The sequence below is a fragment of the Monodon monoceros genome, unplaced genomic scaffold (assembly GCF_005190385.1).
Source record: "Monodon monoceros isolate NGI ecotype Baffin Bay Population unplaced genomic scaffold, NGI_Narwhal_1 Super_Scaffold_16, whole genome shotgun sequence".
Classification (NCBI taxonomy): domain Eukaryota; kingdom Metazoa; phylum Chordata; class Mammalia; order Artiodactyla; family Monodontidae; genus Monodon; species Monodon monoceros.
The window spans coordinates 108,412,422-108,437,783 of NW_021703772.1; the positions used below are offsets into that span (position 1 = coordinate 108,412,422).

The 25,362-nt window shown below is 38.1% G+C and overlaps 1 protein-coding gene across 3 annotated transcripts in view; it reads left to right on the forward strand.

The window, feature by feature from the left end:
* The window catches only part of UGGT1 (UDP-glucose glycoprotein glucosyltransferase 1), a 108,713-nt gene that overhangs the window by 14,371 nt on the left and 68,980 nt on the right, over positions 1-25,362 (forward strand). For 2 of the 3 annotated variants that reach the window (XM_029224766.1, XM_029224765.1), the window contains exons 5-16: positions 2,750-2,862; positions 4,511-4,685; positions 6,555-6,651; positions 7,568-7,646; positions 9,699-9,799; positions 10,496-10,595; positions 12,015-12,075; positions 14,899-14,990; positions 16,326-16,476; positions 18,706-18,825; positions 19,948-20,033; positions 23,792-23,927. In XM_029224766.1, coding sequence (XP_029080599.1) covers positions 2,750-2,862; positions 4,511-4,685; positions 6,555-6,651; positions 7,568-7,646; positions 9,699-9,799; positions 10,496-10,595; positions 12,015-12,075; positions 14,899-14,990; positions 16,326-16,476; positions 18,706-18,825; positions 19,948-20,033; positions 23,792-23,927 — 1,311 coding nt within the window. Of the gene's footprint in view, positions 1-2,749; positions 2,863-4,510; positions 4,686-6,554; positions 6,652-7,567; positions 7,647-9,698; positions 9,800-10,495; positions 10,596-12,014; positions 12,076-14,898; positions 14,991-16,325; positions 16,477-18,705; positions 18,826-19,947; positions 20,034-23,791; positions 23,928-25,362 lie in introns of those variants that run through there. The other variant, XM_029224767.1, reaches the window with a different exon arrangement.

Genomic DNA, 25,362 nt, shown 5'->3' on the forward strand with positions numbered 1-25,362 from the left:
TCAAACAATAGAGTTTAATCTTGCCCAGTTTTAAAAAAATTATTAATTTTTTGGGGGGGTGAGTGGTCTCTTAATTTATAGGTTCTCCCTCTATCCCTTTCTTTTCTGTTGAATAACTTATACTGTTTGCCCTATACATTTTTTTTTTTCCTTTGGCCCCAGCAAGGCCCTTGCTGGATCTTAGTTCCCCAACCAGGGATTGAACCCAGGGCCCCGGCAGTGAAAGCGCTGAGTCCTAACCACTGGACCACCAGGGAATTCCCAATAGATTGCTATCATTGCAGAAATTTCTCTTGTACAGTACTCGTCTATAAGAATAAGGGTGTTACTCTGTTTTTCCCCTCTCCCCTTTTCTTACAATAGCTTTGTATGGGATTTGACACTGAGACTTTTTCTGCTCAATTTGATGTGAAATTAGTTTTCCTTAACTTTTGGAGGTCGGCATGGTTCCCTATTCTGTTGATTTTATGTTGTGTTAAAATAGGGTGGCTTTAAAAAAAAGGTAGCTTTTGCTTTTTGAAATTTCCTGACTCTGTTCCCCTCTTTCACTTCTATTTTTGGACTTTTTCTTTTATTGGCTTTTATCTCTGTCCTGCTTGAGTTTTATTCTGCCCTCAACAGTTTCTCCCTAGAGGTGGGGCTCTTTCCTAGAAGGGAGTCCTAGCCTGTGAGTTATGAGTTCACAGTGGTCAGACTGCCTTGTGCTTACCTGTACTAGGTGAAGCAAAACCCGTCGGCCCACCATACTTTCCAGTGAAAACCTTTTGGCTGTTTTGGGGTTTTCTTGTTTTCAGGATCATCAGAATCTCTGCAGTTTCCCTCTACTTCTATGGCCTCTGATAACCGCAGGTCATTTTTGTGTTTTGTATCATGGGGATTTCCTTCCACCTAGTTTTGTCATAAATGTGGTCCACTGGTTTTTGTTTTCATTTTTGCTTTGTTTTTATGGGAGAACTTGGGAAGATTGAAAAACTATGCTGCCGGTGGCCATCAATACAGAATTGTATTACTTTTTTTTTTTTTGCGGTACGTGGGCCTCTCACTGCTGTGGCCTCTCCCGTTGCGGAGCACAGGCTCAGCGGCCATGTCTCACAGGTCCAGCCGCTCCTTGGCATGTAGGATCTTCCTGGACCGGGGCATGAACCCGTGTCCCCTGCATCGGCAGGCGGACTCTCAACCACTGCGCCACCAGGGAAGCCCTGTATTACTTTTTTTAAAAGTGTGATAATGGTAGTATGTTTTTTAAAAAAAATCTCTGTGTTTTGGGAGTTCCCAGGTGGCCTAGTGGTTAGGATTCTGGACTTTCACTGCCATGGCCTGGATTCAAACCCTGGTCGGGGAACTGAGATCCTGCAAGCCGTGCGGCCGGCCAGAAAAAAAAAAAAAACCAACAAAACACTTCTGTGTTTTATTGAGACATAGTGAAACATTATAAATGAAATGCTATTTGGAGCTTGTGTCCAAATGATCCAGTGGAGTGTGGTAGGAAGGTGGAAGAAATGAGATTGGCCATGAATTGATAATTACTGAAGCTGGGTCATGGGTACATAGGGGTTTATTGTACTGTTCTTTCTTCTTACAAACACAAGTTTGTAAGTTTTGTAATAATTTACAAAAAAGAAGAAAAATGTAATGGAAAGTTTTAATATTAATTTTTCATAGCAAGCTTTCCATTTCTCCCCATCTGTTCTTAATTATTTGTATTCCAGCAGTAGAAAAGGACATTCAGTAGGAATGTGTTACATAAATGACATTAGTGTGTACCCAGACCTTGTCAGTATGTCCTTTCCTTTCCCCATCTCTATACACTCATGCTTTTCAGTGTGCCTCTCGTTTAAGTTGCAGGTGGACTTATCTCATTGTGCCTGGGCGTGCATTTCACTCTAAACATACCCCACGTCTCATTCAGCCTTTCCTTTGAATATGTTAGTGTGCTCCTTGGATAATTTTACCTTTCCATCTGTACTCTTTTTTTAGGCCCCGTTGGTTTTTTAGATTCAGTGTCATTCTTCCTGTTTCAGGGAGGGGCTTCACATTAATCTGCGTATTATACTTAATTAGGACTGCATTGTTATACTTTGACACTTACAATTGACATTTGTAGGCTTAGTTTTCTGCAAGGTACATACTGTGTTCCCTGGATATCTTTTTTTTTTTGTAACATTTAAAAAAAATAATTATTTATTTTTGGCTGCATTGGGTCTTCGTTGCTGCGTGCGCACAGGTTTTTCTCTAGCTGCAGCGAGCGGGGGCTACCCTTCGTTGTGGTGCACGGGCTTCTCATTGCGGTGGCTTCTCTTGTGGCGGAGCACGGGCTCTAGGTGCACGGGCTCAGTAGTTGTGGCGCAGGGGCTTAGTTGCTCCGCGGCATGTGGGATCTTCCTGGACCAGGGCTCAGACCCGTGTCCCCTGCATTGGCAGGCGGATGCTTAACCACTGCGCCACCAGGGAAGTCCCCCCCCGGATATCTTTTGATATCTTCTGAGATAGAATTTTAAAGTTCTGTTTTGGGGATAATAATAACACCTACCTCATGGAATGATATTGGGAGGAACTAGATGAAATAATACAAAGAAAGCAGTGAAACGTAAAGCTCTTTCTGTCACATAATGGGTGTTCGGTAGATGTTAATTTCTGCTTTTACTGATGTTGTTTTATTATTATTTTATTACCTATTTAGAATATTCATGTTTTTATCTTGTTTTTGGTTAGAGATTATTTTTAAAAATGTCTGTGTCTTAAATGACAGATAGCAGCCGATGAACCTCCACCAGAAGGATGTAGTTCATTTTTCTCAGTGCATGGAAAGAGGACTTGTGATTTTGATACCCTTGAGACTCTTCTGCTAACAGCTTCTGAAAGGTAGATTGTGTGTTTCTTTATTTAAATGTCATGCATTCATTGTGCTTTCTTCTGTATCAGGTCCACCGTCTGATTTTTCTTACGGGTTTTTTAGTCCGTAGGTATAGTGGTTTAGAATGTGAATTCTGGAACCAGAACCAACTAGATTTAAATCCCAGCTCCATCACTTAAAATAGTTTTGTGAATTTAGGCAAATTACATAACCTTTCTTTCCTTATCTTGTTTCGAAATAGAGATAATAAGAGTACTTACTGTTATTGTTACTTAGTAACTAATGACTGTATCGGAGAGATTACCTAGGCTTTGTCATCAGCTTAGTAAAGAATATTCTGTGTGTTAAAGCCAGTGCCTGGAGTAATGATACTAATGATAATGATCTCTCAGGATAGTATTAGTTTCAGACAAAGGAGACTATTTAAGATAATTGCAAGCTTAATTTGAATATTAAATTGGTAATCAGTGGGCTGATTTTTTTGCTTAAAGGTAGGTTTCCTGTGGTGGACAAATAACAATAGGTACCTCTTGCTGTCTGCCTAGGGCAGTAACCCCTCTGTACATCCTCCAATGCTGTTAGAAATTGTATAACAGTGATCTCTCTCTCTCCTATTGCCCTGCTCTACGGGAAGTGCCGGGCGGTGTTTTAGGTGGGGAAACTCTTTAGTGAGATTATCTGCTCAGCGCCTGTCCTCTGCCCACCAGATGGTATGAGTGCTTTTTCCTCGGGGTGATAACCAGAAACTCAGTGCGCACTCAGCTGTCTGGGGTGAGGTATGGACATTCGAAATTGGCTGCATAGTGAAGTGCTGTTTCCTTGGGGAACACAAAATTGGCTGACTTGAAAAAGTCTTTCTTTAATTTGTTACAATAATGCAGACCTTTATAAAGAAAAGAGTGATAATGTCTCCTCTTCTGAGAGGTGGTAACTATTTTTAATGGATTGGCATATATTCTTTTATACTTTTTTCTGTGGTTATAAATTTATACAGGTAGGTAGGTTTATTTTTATAAGGGGCATTTTCCACTTAGTACGCGTAGGTATACCTCCTTAAGAAGGATTGGTAGGTCATAAAGTCTGTGCATTAAGATCTGCTGATATCTTGATGTCATTCTTAGAGAAGTTTTCTTGAGGGGGGAGTTTTAAAATTTATGAGGATAACCTAAATTTTAGATGCAGTAGTAGGATGATCATAATAGTAAAAATGATAGAGGAGGGAGATGCTGTAATTGGGAAGTTATACGCTTAGATTTATCCTCTGCTTTTTTGCATTATTTGCACTTAGGTCTTCAAATAAAAAGGTAATTACATTCTATTTATATGGTAGAATAATTTACTAAAGTTTTAGTGCTATGAGGGCTGGATGTGTATCCTTTTTCTGGCTTTTTTACCCCCTGCTCTAGAAATTGGTAACAATTATTAGTCAAAGTCTACATTTTAAGGTTAGTATTTATATAATGTACATTCGTTAATTTTAATTATGAACAAATAAGACTCATACCTGTTTTGTTTTCAGTATTCTTACTAACTGAAAACTAAGATGCTTATAATGTTTGCTTAAATTATCATTGCTGTAGCTTTATTTTGTACTGTTTTTAATGTTTAAAAGCTTTTTTAAGTTAACAATTTTAAGCTTTTAATATTTGTTTTCAGACCAAAACCTTTATTGTTCAAAGGAGATCACAGATATCTCTCATCTAATCCTGAAAGCTCAGTGGTTATTTTCTACTCTGAGATTGGCTCTGAGGAGTTTTATAAGTTTCACCGACAACTTGTATCAAAAAGCAGTGCAGGCGAAATCAATTACGTATTCAGACATTATATATCTGTAAGTATTGACTTATTTTATAACTGTTTTAAATATTAGTTTGCTCACCACAACCTTAGCACTTCAGCTAATAATTTCCCCCTTTATAAAATGATTTGAACTACTTTTTTGGGAAGTGTAGTACTTTCATCAAATCTGTTATTTGCACATAGGAGGTACTTTGCTTGCCTTTCTGAAGAAATGTAAAACAATATGCCTAAAAAATGGCTGTATAAAATTGACATTCTGTTTCAGCTTTGATTTTTTTTTTTTTTTTCCTGGCCATGCCATGCGGCTCCTGGGATCCTAGTTCCCCGACCAGGGATTGAACCCGGGGCCCTGGGCAGTGAAAGCACAGAGTCCTAACTACTGGACCGCCAGGGAATTCCCTACGTTCTATTTCAAAATGAACCATGTAAATTATATTTAATTTGGTCCACATTTAATATGGTCATCATACTATGGAACTGATTCTTGAATTCACTTCCTTTCCAAACCCTTTTTTTTTCTTTTTGGCATCTTTTTATTTGATAGAAAAAGGATTTCGAAAGAGGTAAACTCAGGCAGAATTGATTTAAAATTAAGCTTTCGAAACCTTGTGTGGCATTTAGCATTTAAAATATTTATATGTAAAGATCGTTGGCCTTTAAAGTTTCTGTGTCATATTAAGCTCAGTAAATATCGGATGTTAAGTCCATGGGAAAGTAAAATAAAAATTTTAAATGAAAATTTATGTGAGCAGAAACAGATTTATCAATATCGAGTTTTGGACACCCCCCCCCCCACCTTGCTTGTATTGCTGGTTTTTTTAAAAATATTTATTTATTTATTTGGCTGTGTCAGGTCTTAGTTGCGGCACGCAGGATCTTTTGTTGCAGCACGCAGGCCCTTCGTTGGGGCATGTGGGCTTCTCTCTAGTTGTGGCGTGTGGACTCTAGAGTGCGCGGGCTTAGTTGCCTCGGCCGCACAGTTGCCCAACCACAGATCAAACCTGCGTCCCCTGCATTGGAAGGTGGATTCTTAACCACTGGACCACCAGGGAAGTCCCTATTGCTGGTATTTAAAGGGCCATCCTTATTCAGGATGATGGTAAGCCTGTGACATTAGGTCAGCCCAAACCCTGCCTGAAGACATTTAAAGTCAGTAAAAAAATGTACACAGACACACACACATTTACACACACAGTCTCAACAAAGCACTTCTAGGTTTGAAACCTCACCAGTTTTCAACCCTGCGTAGGTTCCGGAACTGCTTTTTTGTTTTCTCCATTTCTTCACATGGTTTGGTGACCTTTGCCCTTTCCGCTATCCCTTCATCTGTTTTTTGTTTTTTTTTTAAAATTTTTTTTTAAATTTACTTTTGGCTGCCTCGGGTCTTTGTTGCTGCGGGCGGGCTTTCTCTAGTTGTGACGAGTGGGGGCTACTCTTCGTTGCGGTGTGCGGGCTTCTCATTTTGATGGCTTGTCTTGTTGTGGAGCGCCGGCCCTAGGGCACGTGGGCTTCAGTAGTTGTGGCTTGCAGGCTCTAGAGCGCAGGCTCAGTAGTTGTGGCGCACGGGCTTAGCTGCTCTGCGGCATGTGGTATCTTCCCAGACCAGAGATCGAACCCGTGTCCCCTGCATTGACAGGGGGATTCTTAACCACTGCGCCACCAGGGAAGCCCCCTTCATCTGGTTTTGTTTCTACCTTGGAATTCCTGTTCTCACACTTGTGGCAGGATCCACGATCTAAGGATTCCCATGGAAGTTCAAGCATGTTTTGAGTGTGTAATCCTAGGTGATGGCTATGTGACATTAACATGGTCAGGCTCTGTATGCTGTGATGCATAAAGAGCTAGGTGGGAATGCGTGGAGAGCTGAGTGGTGATGGTGGAATACTTGCTCTGCTTGCAGAATCCCAGGAAGGAGCCTGTTTACCTCTCTGGCTATGGTGTGGAGTTGGCCATTAAGAGCACTGAGTACAAGGCCAAGGATGATACTCAGGTGAAAGGTGAATTTGTAAATTAAGACCAATGTGTTTTCTTTTCTTTAAATATGAGTTAAAGGGGAATTTGTTTCTTTAATGAAAAAGAATAGATTTAGGAGTATTATGAACCTGTGTTTGAATCTTGGTTCTGCTATATCTGAGTTGGGTGACAAATTCTTTAGGTCCTAATTTTTTCCTCTGTAGAGTTCAGATAATGATATATGCCTCTTGAAGTATTTTTGAGGAGAAAATAAGATGTAGAGGTAAAGAATTTAACGAAGTTTTTTTCACAAAAGAGTTCAGTAAGTAGTAGCTATTGTTATTGATGATAGGTAGTTCACAAATAGTAATTAATTTGTGACCCAATGTGAAATCTTCAGCTATCTCATAATTAACAAACAGTTTGTTTTTATATTATTTTCTGCACTTGGAACAGTTTATTGTGGATACTTCCTGTTGTAATATTCTAGGGTTTTGAATTCATTATTTCAACAAGTTTTATGCGTAATCTTTTTATGTCTTTTGAGCTTGTTTTAAAGGTAAAAATGATTGGTTTTGGTACATGGAAGATAGCCTAGTACTTCATTATCCTGTCCTCAATCATTATATTTAGGATGAAGTTGCCTAGTTGCAAATTCCTCAGAATTTTGATATTGAGAAATCCGTTATTCATAATTTTAAAGGTATTAATTTTGAAATATTTAACATGTAAAAATTTCCACAGTTTAAGGAAAAACACATTCTTTCTTTATCCAGGAACACAGGATATATCAAAAACTCATTTATTGTGTGTGTTTGTTAACCACTATGTTAGTTGAGGTATTCAACATTTTAAATCTATTATAGTTTCAGGTGTTTCAAAATTTTTTCAAATTCTATGAAGTTAATATTTTTCTTTCTAATCTGAGTGATTAGACATGTATTTGCTGTGCTTTTGTAGGAACTGAAGTTAACACCACAGTGATTGGTGAAAATGATCCTATTGATGAAGTTCAAGGATTTCTCTTTGGAAGATTAAGGTATGTTTATTCTTTTGGGAAAGGGTCTTATTCTGTTTAAACCTCCAGCCTTCTTCACATTGTAAGCATCATCTTTCTCTTTACTGCCTGAGTTACGGATCTCTCAACAATACTTTATGTATGTAATCTGATATGAGGAGATGACCAGTTAGTTTGTAGTACAGTTTATGATTTCTGGTAATTCTGAAGCACATTATTCTTACATGATACTATGGCTGCCTGCTTACGGCTTAAATTGATTTATTTTCTGGACCTTGCAGTTGATAGCATAAAGTCACATGCCATTTTTTGATTCACATAATAGGAGAAATGTAATTGTTTTATGCATTCTTTTCCTGAGGGAAATCAAATGTATTTTACATTAGAGAGGGCATAGCTATCATTTATTTATTTTTTTGCTTGTTTGTTTCTTATCTCTTTTTAAAAAAATTTTATTTTATTGAATTATAGCTGATTTACAATGTTGTATTTATAGCTATTTACTTATACTAAACATAGTTTGAAAAATTGCAAAAGAGTTGTAGTAGGAGGTGTGGTAGATTTTATATATGTTCAGTTAAAATACATTTTATTACAATTTGCTTTATATGAAAGAGGATAGGAAGTGGCTTTCTGAAGAAAATTCCATAACTATTTTATGAAAGCATAATAGAATTTTATAGCTGAAAAATGTTCTTAGCTGTTATTTTAAATGTTGCAGTTATTTCTGTTATGATTTGATCATTGTTCAGAGCCCTGAATTCTGCTTTATCTGGAAATCTTAACTAGGACATCTATGGTGTGCTTTTTTTTTTTTTAATAGAAATAGTATGTGTAGGTGCAGTTTCATATATTTTAGCTTTAACATTTGACCCAGTGAAATGACAGCTAGACTAACAGTTTAGTAGAGATGACTTTGTCGATGTGGAGTGACTGTGCATATGTTGAGTTCATCCTGTGCACATGCACATTTCTTTGTATTGAACATCAGTTATGGCCTTATTACTATGCAGTCAGGTTCCATTTTTACTGCATCCAGGTTTCCAGAATCCCTTTTCATATTCATGTTTTATATGTTTGTTTTTTGGATAGCATTATGATTTCATGTGTTTATAGCACAAAGGTAATATGTAGAATATTGGAGACAATTTCCTTTTTGGACACTCAGAATAGTTATTTAACTACCTGAAGTAAGTGACCCATTTTAAGGTATTTTTATCATGAAGAAAAGTGTAGTAACTGGAATGGATTGGTGGGATGGTGAAGGATCTGAGTAAATATTTTACTTTCGGCAGGTTGCATTTAAGAAATTTTGAGTTTTTAGTGTTAAAAAGAGGATTACTCTGTTCCACCTGTCTGTCTGTCTGATCTAAATGATCTGTCTCTGCCTCTGAAAACTTCTGTTTTACTAACTTTAAATAGAATGCACTGTATTTCAAGATAAAACTAAGCAAAACGCAATAATCTTGGTTAGCTTGAATTATATTCATGTGACTAAAGGATTTATGAGCATGTAGCTGAAAGAAACTCACTTTGGGATTGGAAGCAAGGTATTTCCAATTTTATTTTGAGAAATTAAAAAGGTTCTGGAAAGGATGGAGAATAATATAACATACCCCTGTACTCACCACCCAGAATTGACTGTTTCTATCGTACTTGCTTTTCTGTACCAAAGAACTGTTTATCAAGGTTTTTTTTTCCTGCAACATAACACCTTCTTTTACTTGAAGAAAGAAAGAACCAAGGTGGAAGGATTGGTTCCACCACACAGCAGGTAGAGTTGAGGTCCCCTCTGTTCCCTACTCTCAGTCCCACTCCTCTCCCTCCCCCAACATAGAGAGTTGCTGTTGTAGTGATTCATTTTTTAATCTGTAAATTTTATGGTTTTTAAATTAACTTATACTTTTCTATATTAACTTGTTTCTTAAGAAAAATTTAATATTTTTCCTATATTGTAGGAATTTTCCTGTTACTAAGTGGGGAGAGTTGTGAAGATAAATTTGGGGTCAACTTCTAAATGTGCTTTGGGAAAGAAAAGACACCTGAAAAGGATTGATTTTATGTTTCTTTCAGAGACCTGCACCCTGACCTGAAGGGACAGTTGAAAGAACTCAGAAAGCATCTCGTTGAGAGCACCAATGAAATGGCACCTTTAAAAGTTTGGCAATTGCAAGGTAATAAAAACGTAGAGGAATCATTCTAAATTTTACGGTATTTAAAAAAAACAGAATTTGAATTTAATTGTATTTATTCACAAATTTTAAGGATCATGTGATTAATCCTGATATATTAGAAAAGAAAGGAAGAAAGTCCTTTTGTAGACAAATAACACTCTGCAGAGTAATATATATTTGTAGATGAGTTACCAGATCTTTCTTTGTGTGACCAGGTGCATAAGCTTGTAACAGGTTTGTTTTAATCTTTGTGTTTCTATGTGTATACATTTATTACACAGTTGGATGTTAAAGGCATGTCAGTATGGCAGGATGTATGTGTGCTTTTCTGGTCCAGAGAACTATGTATCAGGGTTTTCTTTCCCAGCATAGTTTACTAAAGCCTTTTGCTGTACTTTGTGTTATGTTGTAAATCCAGAAGAAGGAGAAGAATTTGGGGTGGATTAATCCTGTGCTAAATGTGTTGGTGTATGCCTTAGTGTTTATGCAGGCAGATCAAGGAACGGCTACAGTAAGCACTCTAGGGGCCTATGAAGTGAGTAAAACCTTCAATTCAACCATGGGCATGCTTTGAAATGGCATTCTAGGGCATTCTTAGTTACCAAGAAAATAGTGGGAAATAAATGTGCTTTTTTCCTATTTCTTTCTCATTGCTGTAGATGAATACACTTTAACTTGCGTTTGATGTTGTTGCAGATCTAAGTTTTCAGACTGCTGCCCGAATCTTGGCTGCTCCTATTGAGTTAGCTCTGGTGATTATGAAGGATCTTAGTCAAAATTTTCCTACCAAAGCCAGGTAACATAGAGTAATAAGGCTTTGAGACATTCTTCTTTTTAACATATGCCTAATTATCTTCATGTTTATGCATAAAATGAAGCCATTAAAATATGAAAATGCTTAGGAAATTAAAGTTGTCTTACTACCAGCACTGTACTGTTAATGGCCCATCTTCCCGAGAAGGCGACAAGCCCCTGTGTTGTGTGGTTGAAGAGAGCAGTCTAGGTTGTGTTCCTGGCACTGCCTCTTGCTAGTTGTGTGAACTTTGTAAATAATCACGTTCCTCAGCAGGAAAACAGAAATAACACCTGCCTTTCAGGATTAGATGAGTTAACAAAATTTAATGTATGTAGATGTAACTAACTTAGGGTCTGGCATGGACTCTGGTGTTTTTCTTCCTGAAGAGTTTCTTATATATCATCTTACTCATTCTTTTTTTTTGTTTTAAATTAATTAATTAATTAATTTATGGCTGTGTTGGGTCTTCGTTTCTGCACCAGGGCTTTCTCTAGTTGTGGCAAGCGGGGGCCACCCTTCATCGCGGTGCGCGGGCTTCTCACTATCGCGGCCTCCCTTGTTGCGGAGCACAGGCTCCAGACACGCAGGCTCAGCAATTGTGGCTCACGGGCCCAGCTGCTCCGCGGCATGTGGGATCTTCCCAGACCGGGGCTCAAACCCGTGTCCCCTGCATTGGCAGGCAGACTCTCAACCACTGCGCCACCAGGGAAGCAATCATCTTACTCATTCTTGATGAAGGAAAGGAATCATAGAGACTGACTTGTTCATAGTGACAGATTAAGATTTTGAATGCTGCTTTTCTGCTATTGCTTTCAATTGTATAATGGTCCTCCACATCTCATAAATACAAGGCAAACCTGTTTTAAAAGCCACATTTTCAGAAACTTAAATAATTGTCAGTCCTTTTCTTGAGTCACTGAATGAGGTGTTTTGACTTCTGATATGAGATGTTTTGTAAGTTTGTTTATTTGATTAGTCTTGGGAGAATACTTCTTAGACAGGACTTAAGAATCATATAGTACATTATCATTTAATCAAGCATGCTATTGAAGATATACATGTGCTTAAATAGCTTGAACAGTCTGCTGCCTTAACTTATTGAACAATATCCTTAGCCTGTGAGCTGTAGAGATCATACACAGGAATAGAGTTACATATATTTAACTAAGATCTTGGAAATAATTGCACTCGCATCAAAGTGCAATTATTACTGTTACTTTTCCTTGGTTTTATATCTTGTGATAATAAACAAATACAGACATCTGAGAGGAGGAATATATTTATCAATTGTAAAGGTTTAAGGTTTTTTCCATTTAGTTTTTTGTAATTTATGGAGCAATGTGTTATTTTGTATAGGGAAAGTGAAGTCTTTTATATCAAATACTAAACTAAGCACTGATAATGTTTTTATTTCCTTAGAGCAATAACAAAAACAGCCGTGAGTTCAGAACTTAGAACCGAAGTGGAAGAGAATCAGAAGGTATTAACCAATGGAAAATAGTGACCTTTCTGTTTTGTATTATATCTTTAAAGATGCGGAAATGTGAGTTAAATCAGTGACATTTAATAGTTTTACTCTTCTTTTATTAAAGACGATGGTATTTTGATTCATTTCTGTAATCTTTTTTATACTTTCAGTAGTTAATCAAAGTTGAATATGAATATATAATTCAAAGCATCAAATGGTGCTACCTGTTTCTTTAGAAAAAAGCACCCCCGCCAACATGTCTCACTCCCTGTGTGACCCCCTTCCCAGAAGCATCTGCTTTTAACTCCTAGTTGATTCTTTGGATATTTATCTCCAGATTCCAGCAAACTTAAATTGGTACTTTCTCAGTTTCCAATCTTATGTATTGGCCTTCTGTTACAAGGATGAGGTCTGACTTTCTTTCACTGCTCTCCCCACTTCTCCCACTGTCTACCAGTACTCCATATTGGCACTTTCCCCATCTTTCTACCATCCCTGTGTTTTTGTCATGGTTTTATCAATTTTTGATCTGCTTCACTATGGACTGGTTTTTCTTTATGTCTAGTACATACCAGTTATCCTGAGACCTTCCTTTAACCTCTTTTTTTTGGATCTCCTACTTCTTGGATTCCATGTCTTCTTTGTTTTTGGTTTACTCCCTTATTTTGGTGCAGCAAATCATTCTTCATGGGAAAGGTTGCATGTGAGGTAGATTTCAGACTCTGAGAAATCAGTTTTCCATTTTGTTTTTTTGTTTGTTTTTGGCTGCGCTGAGCGGCAAGAAGGATCTTAATTCCCCAACTGGGGATCGAACCCACGCCCCCTGCAATGGAAGCGTGGAGTCTTAACCACTGGACTGCCAGGGAAGTCCCTTCCATTTCTGTTTTTATTGATAGCTTGGCTGGGTATAGAATTCTAGGTTGGAAGTCATTTAGAAGTTTGAAGTTATCGCTCCTTGGAAGTTTGGTTTCCATTATGGCTTTTGAGAAGTCTGAAGCCTTTGTATGAGATCTGGCTTTTCTTTATGGAATCATGTAGGGTCTTTTCTTTGACCCTAGTAATCTGAAATTCCGTAGTGATAATGCCTTTTTAAAAAGTCTTTGTACTCTTGGGTGGTTGGTACTTTGTACTCTTGGGCCCTTTAAATCTGGAAAATCCTTTCCTTTAGTATTGGGAAATTTTCTGGACATATTTCCTTGCATTTCTTCTTCTTTTTGGTTTCTCTTTTCTGTTTTCCTAGAATTCCTGTTTATTCTTAAGATGTTATATCTCCCTGACTAGTTTGGCCTAATTAAAAATCTTTTATTTCCTGTTTTCCAGTTTTTTTGTCTTTTATTTTTAAACTTTCTGGGAAGGATTTTCAGACCACTTGTTGAGATTTCTTTCTTTAGTTGTCAAATTTTTAATTTACAAGGGTTATTTTTGAATTCTTTTTATGGTGTTGTCTTATCCTTCTGAAGATATCGATGGTTCATGTATGTGTTTTCTTTTCTCTGCATGGTCTGTTGTTCCCTCTTAAGTTGCCTTTCTTTTTGTCTTGTTCTCTTGTCTTTAATGTTAGAGGCTTTCCTTAGATGTCTGGTGATCTCTCACTAACGGCTCATATTAGACAGTGCGGCAATAAAAAACTGATTGAAAGCCTGAAGGATGCGTCTTTGTGACTGTAGGCTGTGGTGGTATGGTCGTTTCCCAGGGAACTCCAGTGACAGAATCTTTAAACCTTTCCTCTTGAGCTGTTTAGTCTCCCGAAAAGGATCTTCTGCCGGGAGGGTGAGGTCTGGCTGCTGGAGTTGTAGAAGCCCAGTAGGACAGAGCATTTGTTAACTTCCGTGCAGTCCCCTGTTTTCAGAATGGGATCCCCATCCTCTGTTGTGTTTCATTTCACATAGTTCCCAGTCAGTCTTTCCCACAGTCACAGGGTGCTGTATTCGCAGCCTGGGAATGAGTGGACGTGGAGTTTTTCTTTCCCTTGTAAGAAATCCTGATTCTTGTTGATGCAAATTTCTGTTATCCCCTAATCTTCCTTGCCATTTTATCCTGGCAGGGCAGAGAAGCAAAAGCCGTGGCTTCTGCGTTGTTTTGTGTTTTTCCCATGCAGTCCTAGATCTTAGAGTTCATTTCTCTCTGTCCACTGAGTGAGGGGGAGTGAAGGGAGCTCAGCGATCCCTGCCCCTCTCCCCCAGTCCTGGGAGAGCTAAGGGATCCATGTTCTGTCCCTAGTATCTGATACGTTTCTTCCCTTCTCTACTGTGTGGTGTTGAATATGTGATCAACCGTTCCAGTTTCCTTGCAGAGAAAGCGGAATTGATTGGAAAGGATATAAGCCAACAGAAGCTGTGTATGATATGGCATCAAAGCACTGTTTCCAGTGGGTCAGGCGGGTCTGAGGGCCGCAGGGGCTGCATGGTCACATGCATTCCACCGCGTCAGAGAGCAGCAGTTGAAGGGCCCCGTGGAGGTGGTCTTGGAGAGCTCGGGTGTATGTACGTGCTGTCCTTAGCTCAGCAACTCAAAGTTTCTTGGTGTGCCTTAGTTTGAAAGTTTAAGGGAGGTGTGGGGTTTTGAAACCCTTTTAGATCGGATGCCTGGACTTCATCCAGGAGGCCCAGCTGTCAGTGACTGCTAGCACAACCTTGGCTGGCATCACAGACAGGGAAGGGCAGCCAAAAAGTAACTCTCCATGCTTGGCTTATTTAACACTCTCCCTATCCCCAGTATTGTAGGAAACAGTTGTATTAATCATTGTCAACATTTGTACGTATAATAAAACCAGAAACATGGAAATTTTTATTAAGTATTCTCTTCCTGCTCCTTAATAAGTTTTTAATATTTCAGTATTTCAAGGGAACTTTAGGGTTACAGCCTGGAGATTCAGCACTGTTCATCAATGGGCTTCATATTGATTTAGAGACGCAGGATATATTCAGGTATGGATAATATTTTTCACCCTGAAAAGTTTTTATAACGTGTGGCTCCTTATGACATGTCCAGACTGTTGTTGCTCCTTGATGTGACAGGTTGCAAAGCCTGATGACTTAGCAGGCCCAGTGTGTGCATTTAGGTAGGCCCATGTTCTGGCTGGGATGGGCAGGATGATACTTGGCCATTTTTTATCCTAATGTACGTCTGATGCCTTGGACATTTAAGGCCCAGGTGTCTTTTGAGGGTGCCCTTTCAGAGCCTTAGTTTTCCTGTTAACCATAGAAACAGAAGAGAGCAGGTTCTTTTGTTTCTGAGAACAGTATGAAGTAGGTTTATGCAAAATGCGGCCTCTGGTGTCTCAGAAGGTGATCTGTCTTACATATATTATTTGATACCTTTTTGTTTTGTTAAAATGTGGTTTAGGACTAAGTTGCTCTAAATTTTCCTTATGAATTTTGGGGGTTGGGTGCAGAAGACAGGTAGAATTCTGATTTTATCTTTGATATTAAAATTGACACAGTTGATACTGCGGCTTCATAATAGTGAAAACAAAAGCTGTGGTTGGTTAATGCTTTAAAAGAAGCAGTTTCCACAGTAAGATACTTTTCACATTATGTTAATTGAGCTTTTATGTCCATATACTGCTTTCAGAGCTAGTAAAAAATTAGTAAAGGACACATTAAAAGATTGCCCATGTTTTTATTTTTTATTAGAAAAATCTCTTTAATTTTCCAGAGTATTGCAAACTGTGTACTTGCTTATTGTAAACAGTTTTAAATAATGCAGAGATAAAGGGACAGTCTTCTTATTTCTTCTTCCTTACCCAGCAAACCTCTTAAGTTGGGTGTGAATCCCTCCAGACCATTTTCTGTGATCATCTCTGTGTGTGCCTGTGGGAATTGATGCTGATATTGAAACATATATTAAACATACATTATTTAGCATATTTTTTGGTGTTTTTTTAGTAAGCTTTTCACATAATTTTAGATTCATGTGCAGTTGTAAGAAATATCACAGGGAGATTACTTCAGTGTTTTTAAAAACATGCAATGTAAAATCCACATTTAGGATTATTTCATCCTCAAATTGTGTGTTTATACTTAGAGATAATTTCTATACACAGTGTATACGTAGATAAGTATAAATAAACATCAGCCAAGAAGCAACTCCTGCCTACTTGGTTCCAAATATTTGGACAAAAGGAAGCAAGGGAAGAGCTCCCTCTTTTGATTTCTCAACTCGTTTGATAGGGCATTGAGTTTGAACTGATATATTTTTCTCATGGTGAGAATTTTTTTTTTTAAGCCCTTTCTCCTAAATACCTATTTGTTTTTTTTCAGTCTGTTTGATATATTGAGGAATGAAGCTCGGGTGATGGAGGGTCTGCATAGATTGGGAATAGAAGGCGTTTCTCTGCATAATGTTTTGAAACTGAACATCCAGCCCTCTGAGGCCGACTATGCTGTAGACATCAGGAGCCCTGCTATTTCGGTAGGTATTCTGTGAGCGTGTCCAGGGAGTGGTCTGGCCAAGTATTTTGTTATGGTTTTCGCATTTGTCTTTTAGGAGAGGTAAGTTATTCCTCTTATCTCTCTTGTCGGCATCAAAGTTTTACAACAACTGCATATATGCGGCTATGTGTATATAGTAAAGTAGGCTCTTAAATGCTCCAGAAAGTTGAGCTATTAGGTTTACTGTGGTTAAGACCGTGATTTTTCCACTTTTGTATCTCTTTAGGAATTTGGCTGAGCATCTCTTGGGAAAGTGTTTAGTTTGTATATTCTCAGTTGCACGCAAGTCTTGTGTGATTTTGTTTAAAAATACCAGTTTTTAGCTACCAACCTCCTTTAACAGGCCTTTGATATTTTATATTGAAGGATTTATGTAGATTAATATCGCTCTGTGATGTCTCTGGGCCTTTGTCTCCTTGTCTGTAAAGAGACCAGAGGGAGCAGAGCTGTCTCGGGCAGTCGTGGTGGAAGTGAGGTCGGTGATGGAGACATGCCTGGCACCCTCAGCTCTCCAGTCCCCTTTTCTTGGTGTCTGTCCTGCACTGATTTTAGGGAAAGTGTTTGGAAAGGGGAATAATACAGAATGTAGATGTTCGCTACTTGACTTCTCACTTGGTGGTGTAACTGTTATTTTGATGAATACTGTTATGTCATTTTTTTCCTGTTAAAAATTTTTTCATTACGAAGAGTAAAGAGACTAACATAATTAGCAACTGTAGGACCCATCGCCATACTTACTAAATGCTACCATTTAATCATTTCATGTTTTCTTGGAAGGAAAAAATGTTTCAGTCAAAGCCCTCTTTATATCTCTTCCCAGTTCCACCCCTCTCCTCCTTGCAGGTAATTCCTCTTCTGAAGTGGGCGTGTATCCCTCCTGTACCTTACTTGATCATTTTCTTCCCTATTGTATGTTTTAAAATTTTGAAAAATGCCATATCAGTATCCTTCAACAATTTTTATTACTCAGTAATTTTTTGAAGGCTTATGTGGTTTGATACATATAGATCTAGTTTATCACATGTTTTATATTTTACTTATTTTTAAAAATATCTTTTATAAATTCACAGTTTAGAATTTAAGACATACAAAAGAGTGTGTATTGAAAAAACTCTTCACCCAGCTGTCCAGTTTTTCTCCCTGGAAGCAACAGGCATTGTCAATTCGTTGTATATCCTTCCAGAAATACTCTATTTACATAAGCAAGGTAATATACACATACTTTCCCACCCTGCTCTTTTTTTTTTTTTTTTGTGGTACGCGGGCCTCTCGCTGTTGCGGCCTGTCCCATTGCGGAGCACAGGCTCCGGACGCGCAGGCTCCGGACGCGCAGGCTCAGCCGCTGTGGCTCACGGGCCCAGCCGCTCCGCAGCATGTGGGATCTTCCCGGACTGGGGCATGAAACCGTGTCCCCTGCATCAGCAGGCGGACTCTCAGCCACTGTGCCACCAGGGAAGCCCCACCCTGCTCTTTTTGTACAAATATTGTATACTATTTATCCGTTCCTTTTTTATGGATATTTAGTTGTTTCTAATGTTTTGCTGTTAATAAGCAGTACTGTTAACGGCTCTTTTTGTACCTCTCTCTTCGTGCATACATGTGAGAATATATTTGGGGTAGACACCTAGAGCTGTAGTACTTAGTGGTAGGGTAGTAATAAAGGCTTCAACTTTATTAGGTCATCTTCTCTAAAGTGACTTCCAGATGCCAGAATTGGGTGAGAATTCCCATTGTTCTATATTTTTGCCTATTCATGGATATTGACAAACTTAAAATTTTTTTTTTTCAGTTTAATCAGTGTGAAATTTCATTGTGCTTTTAGTTTATATTTCTTGGATTGCTAGTAAAGGTGTACATTTTTCCTTGTGTTAATTGCCCATTTAAATTTCCTCTGTAAATTTCTTATTTATATTCTTGACTCATTTCCATTTCTCATGTTGCTTGCCTTTTTTTAATTGATATATTAGATTTCTATAGACATTCTTGACACTAGTCCTTTATTGATTTAGTAGGTCGCAAATACCTTCTCCTATTCTGTGGCTTGTGTTTTAGTCATTCGTTTTTCTACTTGGTCTTTATATTTTCAAAAATGGTCTTTCCCATGTGATTCTTCTTGAAATAATTTAAAGTCTTACTGTTATTTCTGCAAATTTCACTAATGGTGACTAAAGTGTATGCACAATGTTGTGTTCTTTTTTTTTTTTTGTAGTGGATCAACAACCTGGAGGTTGATAGCAGATATAATTCATGGCCTTCTAGTCTACAGGAGTTGCTTCGCCCCACTTTTCCTGGTGTTATCCGACAGATCAGGAAGAACTTGCACAACATGGTAAGTAAAACTCCTTATTGCTGGGCTGTGATCTCTATTTCTTCCTTGCCTTCTCCCCTGCTTTCTGTCATATCTGGAACGTTCACTTCTCTCCTTTACTAGCTGCTTCTCCCCACCACCACCCCTAGATATGCTCTTTTTCTAGCTCCATATTCAAAGTGGAAGGGTTGGGAAGTGTACTGATTGTTTGTAGGGCTGTGCAGTGTCAGTGTATGAGGAAACGCTCCTCATCCTTATCTCACGGTTTAGACTGTGTTAAGTTTTAAGACAGTTGTTCTTTTTTACTCAGAAGATGAATATATTACTACCATTTTTCTTGAATATCTTAATCCCTAAAATTCAGTAGTTCAATTTATTCCCTTAAATAAATCTTCGTCAGCTCCTGCTTTTTAATCCTTATTCCACTGCTTTAGAGAGATAGAGGAAAAGGGGTTTTAGTTGACGCTCTTTTCCCCTCTCATGTCTTTCTTTTACCTCATGCAGTTCCTAAAGAGACGGGGCAGGTTATGGCCAAGGTTGGCTTCCTCAGAAGTTTCAAGGGAAATGATCCTCTATACTTGCCTCACTCTTGAAACCACTTTTTTCCTTCCCAGTCAAAACTTCAATCTCTTTTACTCTTACCAGATGAGATAATTTATTAAACTTTATTAAATGAGAACTTTATTTGATTAAATGAGATTAAATGGGGTAATTACTATTTTTTAAAGTACATCATGAGAACTTAATACATGATAGCTACTATTGTCTAAAAATTGGGTTCTAAATGAATTCTTAATTCAGAGATCCTTCGAAATGAATACGCAGGAAGCTAATCTCCATTTTCTAAGGTGGCAGAGTTAATAAAATTTGGGTTTTGTTAGGTGTAGTAAAGGACATGTATTAGCCAGCTGGATACAATTCCCATGTTGTAGGCGTAGGATCATGAGAAAATCACTTAGCCTTTCAGTACCACATTCTTTGAATACAGAGGGAGGGTAACTGCTCTTTGTATAACTTCTTTTTTATGTGGTTCGAAAGTAGCTGGAAAAAGGTGGCCTTCAAGTGTAAAGACTAAGGCATTTTTATTGGCCCAGCGACATTTGAATAAATGTCGTTTCATGTTTTCCTTTCCCTTCCCTACAGGTTTTCATAGTTGATCCTGCTCATGAGAGCACTGCAGAGTTGATTAACACAGCTGAGATGTTCCTCAGTAATCATATACCACTAAGGTAACACCGTTATCAATTTGATGGTATATCTCGTTTAGCTGAGGTTTTGTTTGTCATTCTTAACAAGTCTGGTGTTACTGAATTGTGGGATAATTAATCGTGGGGGTCGTTAAGGGCAGTTTTATCTTTTGCTCAGTATGAAGCCGGTATCTTTTGGGGGAGAGAATTTGATTCTCAATGAATAGAATCTTACCGTCATTGAGTTATTAATAAATAGCCTGTGTAAAAATAGCATGTGATCTCAGCTTGCTCAGGGAATTTTCCTAAGTAAGTGTTCACATCACAAAGCCTACCTTCAGCAGAGATAAGGAGCTTTGCCAAGAACTTTTGTCAGACTGTCAAGGACTAAATGTATACACAGCTTTTTATAGATGCAAACAGGCACATTTATTTCACTTGTGTTACTAAATCTGCCAACGGGGTACTTAAATGGCTGGGGTTTCCACTGTACCTCCTCAGAACAATGTTTGAAGGTTTTACATATAAGGATTAAGATATTCCCACATTCTGAATAGAATGTGGTAATTTTACATGTTGATAAAATTTGAATTCTTAGAAAACATGAAAATAAAGAAGAAAAGAGCTCTTTAGCTAATTAACACTATTGTGTGTTCCATACTCAGCACTGAGCTAAATGCTGTGAGTGGAACATAAGCCACATTTCTACCCTCTTGGAAAAAATACCTGTGCCTACTTCCAGTAAGATACTCAGTCAAGCGCTAGGTTATGTCCTTGCTAGTTCTAAGTGCTTTAGAATTTCAGGGAAAAAAAAGATTATAGACAGATATTTGGGAAGGACAAAGGTTTCATGGCAAAGTTGGATTTAAGATTGACTTTGAAGAAAATAGCGAGTTTTCATTGATGGAAAAGCAGAGATTTTGAGTTTAATGAAATATTTAATGTAAACCTGAATACCACATGGTTAGGTGGAGGATTACAGCCAGAGCTATGTTTTGATGAAAAGGGAATATAAGAACACAAAAGAACTTGGCTCATGGTACACAGTGGGCATTAATTAAAGATTTACTGAATGGCATTGAGGGACAGGAAGAGGGCATGGGCTCTTCAGGTGGCAAAGGTAGGTGAGAAGAAGACACTTAACTCACAGGCATGTTGTGAACAGTTGGTGGAAAGACCAAGGCAGACCAGCGGTTGTTTTCCTTTGTATGAGTTGCTGTGGTACACGGAGTTGTTGGCAGGGACTGAGGAGAGGAGGGGACAAATCTGAGAGCCTCCCTACTGGTACTTGATGAGGGACTGGTCCTGGGAGAAACAGTAGTCTGGATTTGGGGACTTAGCTAACAGAACAACTCTGATGCCCTTTTTAAAAGTTGAATACTTGGGAAAGGGAAGTACTTTGTGAGGAGATAACTAGGTTCTAGCCCTTATTTTTATTTTCATAAGAATAATATTAAGGTCATTTCTGCCTGGCGCTTACTCATTTGATTTCTGTCATAAGAGGGGTTTTGAAAAGACAAGAACAATTTATAATCTAAAAACAAGCCCTCTCAACTACCTCATCCATGCAACTACCTCATCCATGCATACACAAATTCTACACATACCTCCTGAGAGCATGATGTTTGATATATGTTTATCATATATTTTTAGGCTGTACTTTTAAAAAAAAATTAATAGACTTTGTATTTTTTTAGAGCGATGTTGATTAATTAACTGGTATTGCTACATTATTATTAACTAAGTCCATAGTTTACATTAGGGTTCATTGTTTGTGCTGTACATTTTGTGGATTTGGACAGATGTATAATGACATGTTTCCACCATTATAGTATCATATAGCTTAGTTTCACTGCCCTAAAAATGCCCTGTGCTCTACCTGTTTGTCCCTCCCTCCCTCCCTCTCTCCCAGCTCCTGGCAACAACTGATCTTGTTACTGTCTCCATAGTTTTTGTCTTTTCCGCAATCATGGTGTATGTAACATTTTCAGATTGGCTTCTTTCACTTAGCAGCACAGTATGCTTTTAAGCTCTTTGTCCATGTCTTTTTGTGGCTTAATACCTCATTTCTTTTTTTATCACTGAATAATATTCCATTATATGGATGTCCTATAGTTTTTTTAATTCATTCACCTGTTAACAACATCTTGGTTGCTTCCAGATTAGGGCAGTTATGAGTAAAGCTGCTACAAACATTTGTATGCAGGTTTTTGTATGGATATAAGTTTTCAGCACATTTGAGTAAATACTGCTAAGTGTGATTACTTTATCTTATGGTAAAAGTGTGTTTAGTTTTTTGAGAAGGTGCCACACTGCGTTCCAAGTGGTTGTACTGTTTTACATTCTCACCAGCAACGAATGAGGGTGCCTGTGGCTCCCCATCCTCTCCAGAGTTTGATGTTGTCAGTACTTTTTGGATTTTAGCCATTCTCATAGGTGTATGGTGGTATCTCATTATGGTTTTAATTTGAATTTCCCTAATGACATACGATTTTGAGCATCTTTTAATGTGCCTATTTGCCAGCTGTATGCCTTGTTCAGTGAGGTGCCTGTTTAGATCTTTGGCCCATTTTTAACTGTTTTTTTTTTTTTGCGGTACGTGGGCCTCTCACTGTTGTGGCCTCTCCCGTTGCGGAGCACAGGCTCCGGACGTGCAGGCTCAGCGGCCATGGCTCACGGGCCCAGCCGCTCAGCGGCATGTGGGATCTTCCCGGACCGGGGCACGAACCTGTGTCCCCTGCATCGGCAGGCGGACTCTCAACCACGGCGCCACCAGGGAAGCCCTGTTTTTTTTTTAATTGTTAGTTTTAAGAGTTCTTAGCATATTTTGCATATCAGTCCTTTATCAGATATGTGTTTTGCACAGAGTTTTTTGCTCATCTTGGCTTGTCTTCCTTCTGTTAACAGTTTCTTTTGCAGAATAGAAGTTCTTAATTTAAATAAAGTCCAGCTTATCAGTTCTTTTTGTTGTGGGTTGTGCTTTTGGTGTTAGGTCTAAGAAGTTATTGCCAAACCCAGGATCACCTAATTTTATCCTGTGTTATTTTCTAGGAATTTTACAATTTTGTGTTTTACATTTATGTCTGTGATCCATTTGAGTTAAAGACTCTCCTTTTTTCATTGCTTTTGCTCTAAGATAGAGGCTAGTGGCCTCTATAATGGCCAGTGCAAGTTTTTTTGGCCAGTCTGTAGATGTGTAATGGTAGCTCTTTGTGGTTTATTCCTTTAAGTTTTAAAATGTAATAAACTTTAACTTTGGGTGTAGCTTTGTTTGTTTTTTTGTTTTTATATTGCAGGTTATTATTAGTCATCAATTTTATACACATCAGTGTATACATGTCAGTCCCAGTCGCCCAATTCAGCATGGGTGTAGCTTTTTGCCTAAGGACAGTAGTAAATATTTTTATGCTTTCCATTTACCTATGATGCCCATATTGCTGGTATGAAATCTCAAAATCTACCCCCCCCTTCTATATGTTTTCACATTCTGAGAATTTTCACTTCCCCTAATGTTTATTTAAAAACAGAACAAAATCTCCATCTAAAACTATGGCAATACCTTAAACGTCAGTAATGGCCTCATTTCATGATATTGAAACAGCTTGCTTTAATAGTTAAAAAGTCTAAGCCACCTTTGGGAACCTGCTTTTTTATTCTGCAAGTGATGGATGCCTTTGCCAACCATGTTAGAGTATGATGTGAACTGTGTTTTTCAAGAGAGGATGCCTTTCCTTATTTAACTGGTTGCATTCTTCGAGATGTTTCTTTTTCTTCTTTTTGCCCTTCCCTTTCTCCCCCAGACTTGGTTTAATCTTTGTGGTTAATGACGCTGAAGATGTTGATGGGATGCAGGATGCTGGAGTGGCTATTCTGAGAGCGTATAATTATGTTGCCCAAGAAGTGGATGATTATCATGCCTTCCAAACTCTGACACACGTATGTTTTCGTTCAAAATGACGAATAATTTTTAAAAATCTAACTTACTGTAAGAAACAGTATGTGGTAAGGAGATTCTGTATTTCTGGAAAGAGAAAAAGGTAAATTATTCACACAAACTTCATGCATTTTGTATTTCCAGAGTTGCCTTTATTGATACACTAATGTTAAAAATAGATTGTTGTGATTTCAGCTAAGATTCCTTAGATACTAACACATTAATGTATCTTAGTTTTCTGCCTTTTGGCGATTTGAAATCACTGATTAATGCCTTTCGGTGAATGTGATGTTCTCTACCTGTTTAAAAAAGAAAACTTCCCTTTTAAGACAATCATGATATTTTCTTCCCTTTTAAGACAATCATGATATTTTCTCTAGGAATCAGCTTAATATTCAAGTCATAAAATTCTTATTAATTGTTTTCTCCATTTTAATTGGAAACTGTGAAATATCCTGATTTTTATATATATATTTTAAGATACTTGCTCAAGTTCAGAGAACTCTCCTTGTTTTTTTCCTATTTTTGAGTATAAAAAGTTTACTAGTAATAGTTCTTTTGCTTACAGATTAGTGTTAATTATTGAAAAACTTATCTTTAAAGCAGTTATTTTCATGACTTTTATTTTACCCATAAACATGATTTCAGCCTGCTGTTTATTATGTTTGTTATGTTTACTGTTTAGAGATTCAGTCGGGGCATTTTTTATTAATTGAAATATTCATTTATTTATTTGGCCAACTTTTATTAAAGATGCACCCTTTGCCAGGCCCGTACCAGCTGCTAGGGATACAAAGAAGAGTAAGATTTTCCCCCGTCCTCAAACACCTTACAATCTAGTGGGGGACGCCTCCACACAGATGATTTGGTACAGTGTGGGAAACACTGCTGGCTGCAGCAGCACTAGGACCTCACTCCACTAGGGCTGGCCACGGACATTTTTGTGGAATGGGAAGTTGTCCCAGCTGAGTGTAGGAGGGAAAACAGGAGTCAGTTGAACAGTGGCTGCAAATCAGAAGTAGTGACTCCAGGTTGTTAGTATGACTTGAGCAGAATATTGTGAGAGCAGAGTGGAGAGGGGAACCTCATTGGTCATTGAGGCCATTAGGCTTGGGTAATAGGTGTCCAGATCACAGAGTTAAACTCCAATTAAAACCTCATTCTGATGCATGTATGGAGATGGATCTGGTGAAGGGTAAAGAAAGTGGCAGGGATACTAGTTGGTGAGCTGTTGCTGTGATCTCTGTGAGAAATGGTGGTGGACCTTAGTTAGCAGTAGGCTCTGAAGAATGAAATAAGTTCCAATGAAGTTGCTGAGGATAATAAGGGTTTTAAAGTCTGTTTTTTAAAGTTTTTTCCCCTCACAGCTGTGTGTATAAAGGAAAGGATAAAGAGTTTTCATTTCTTTTTCTTTATTTTTAGTTGCAAAAGTAAAAA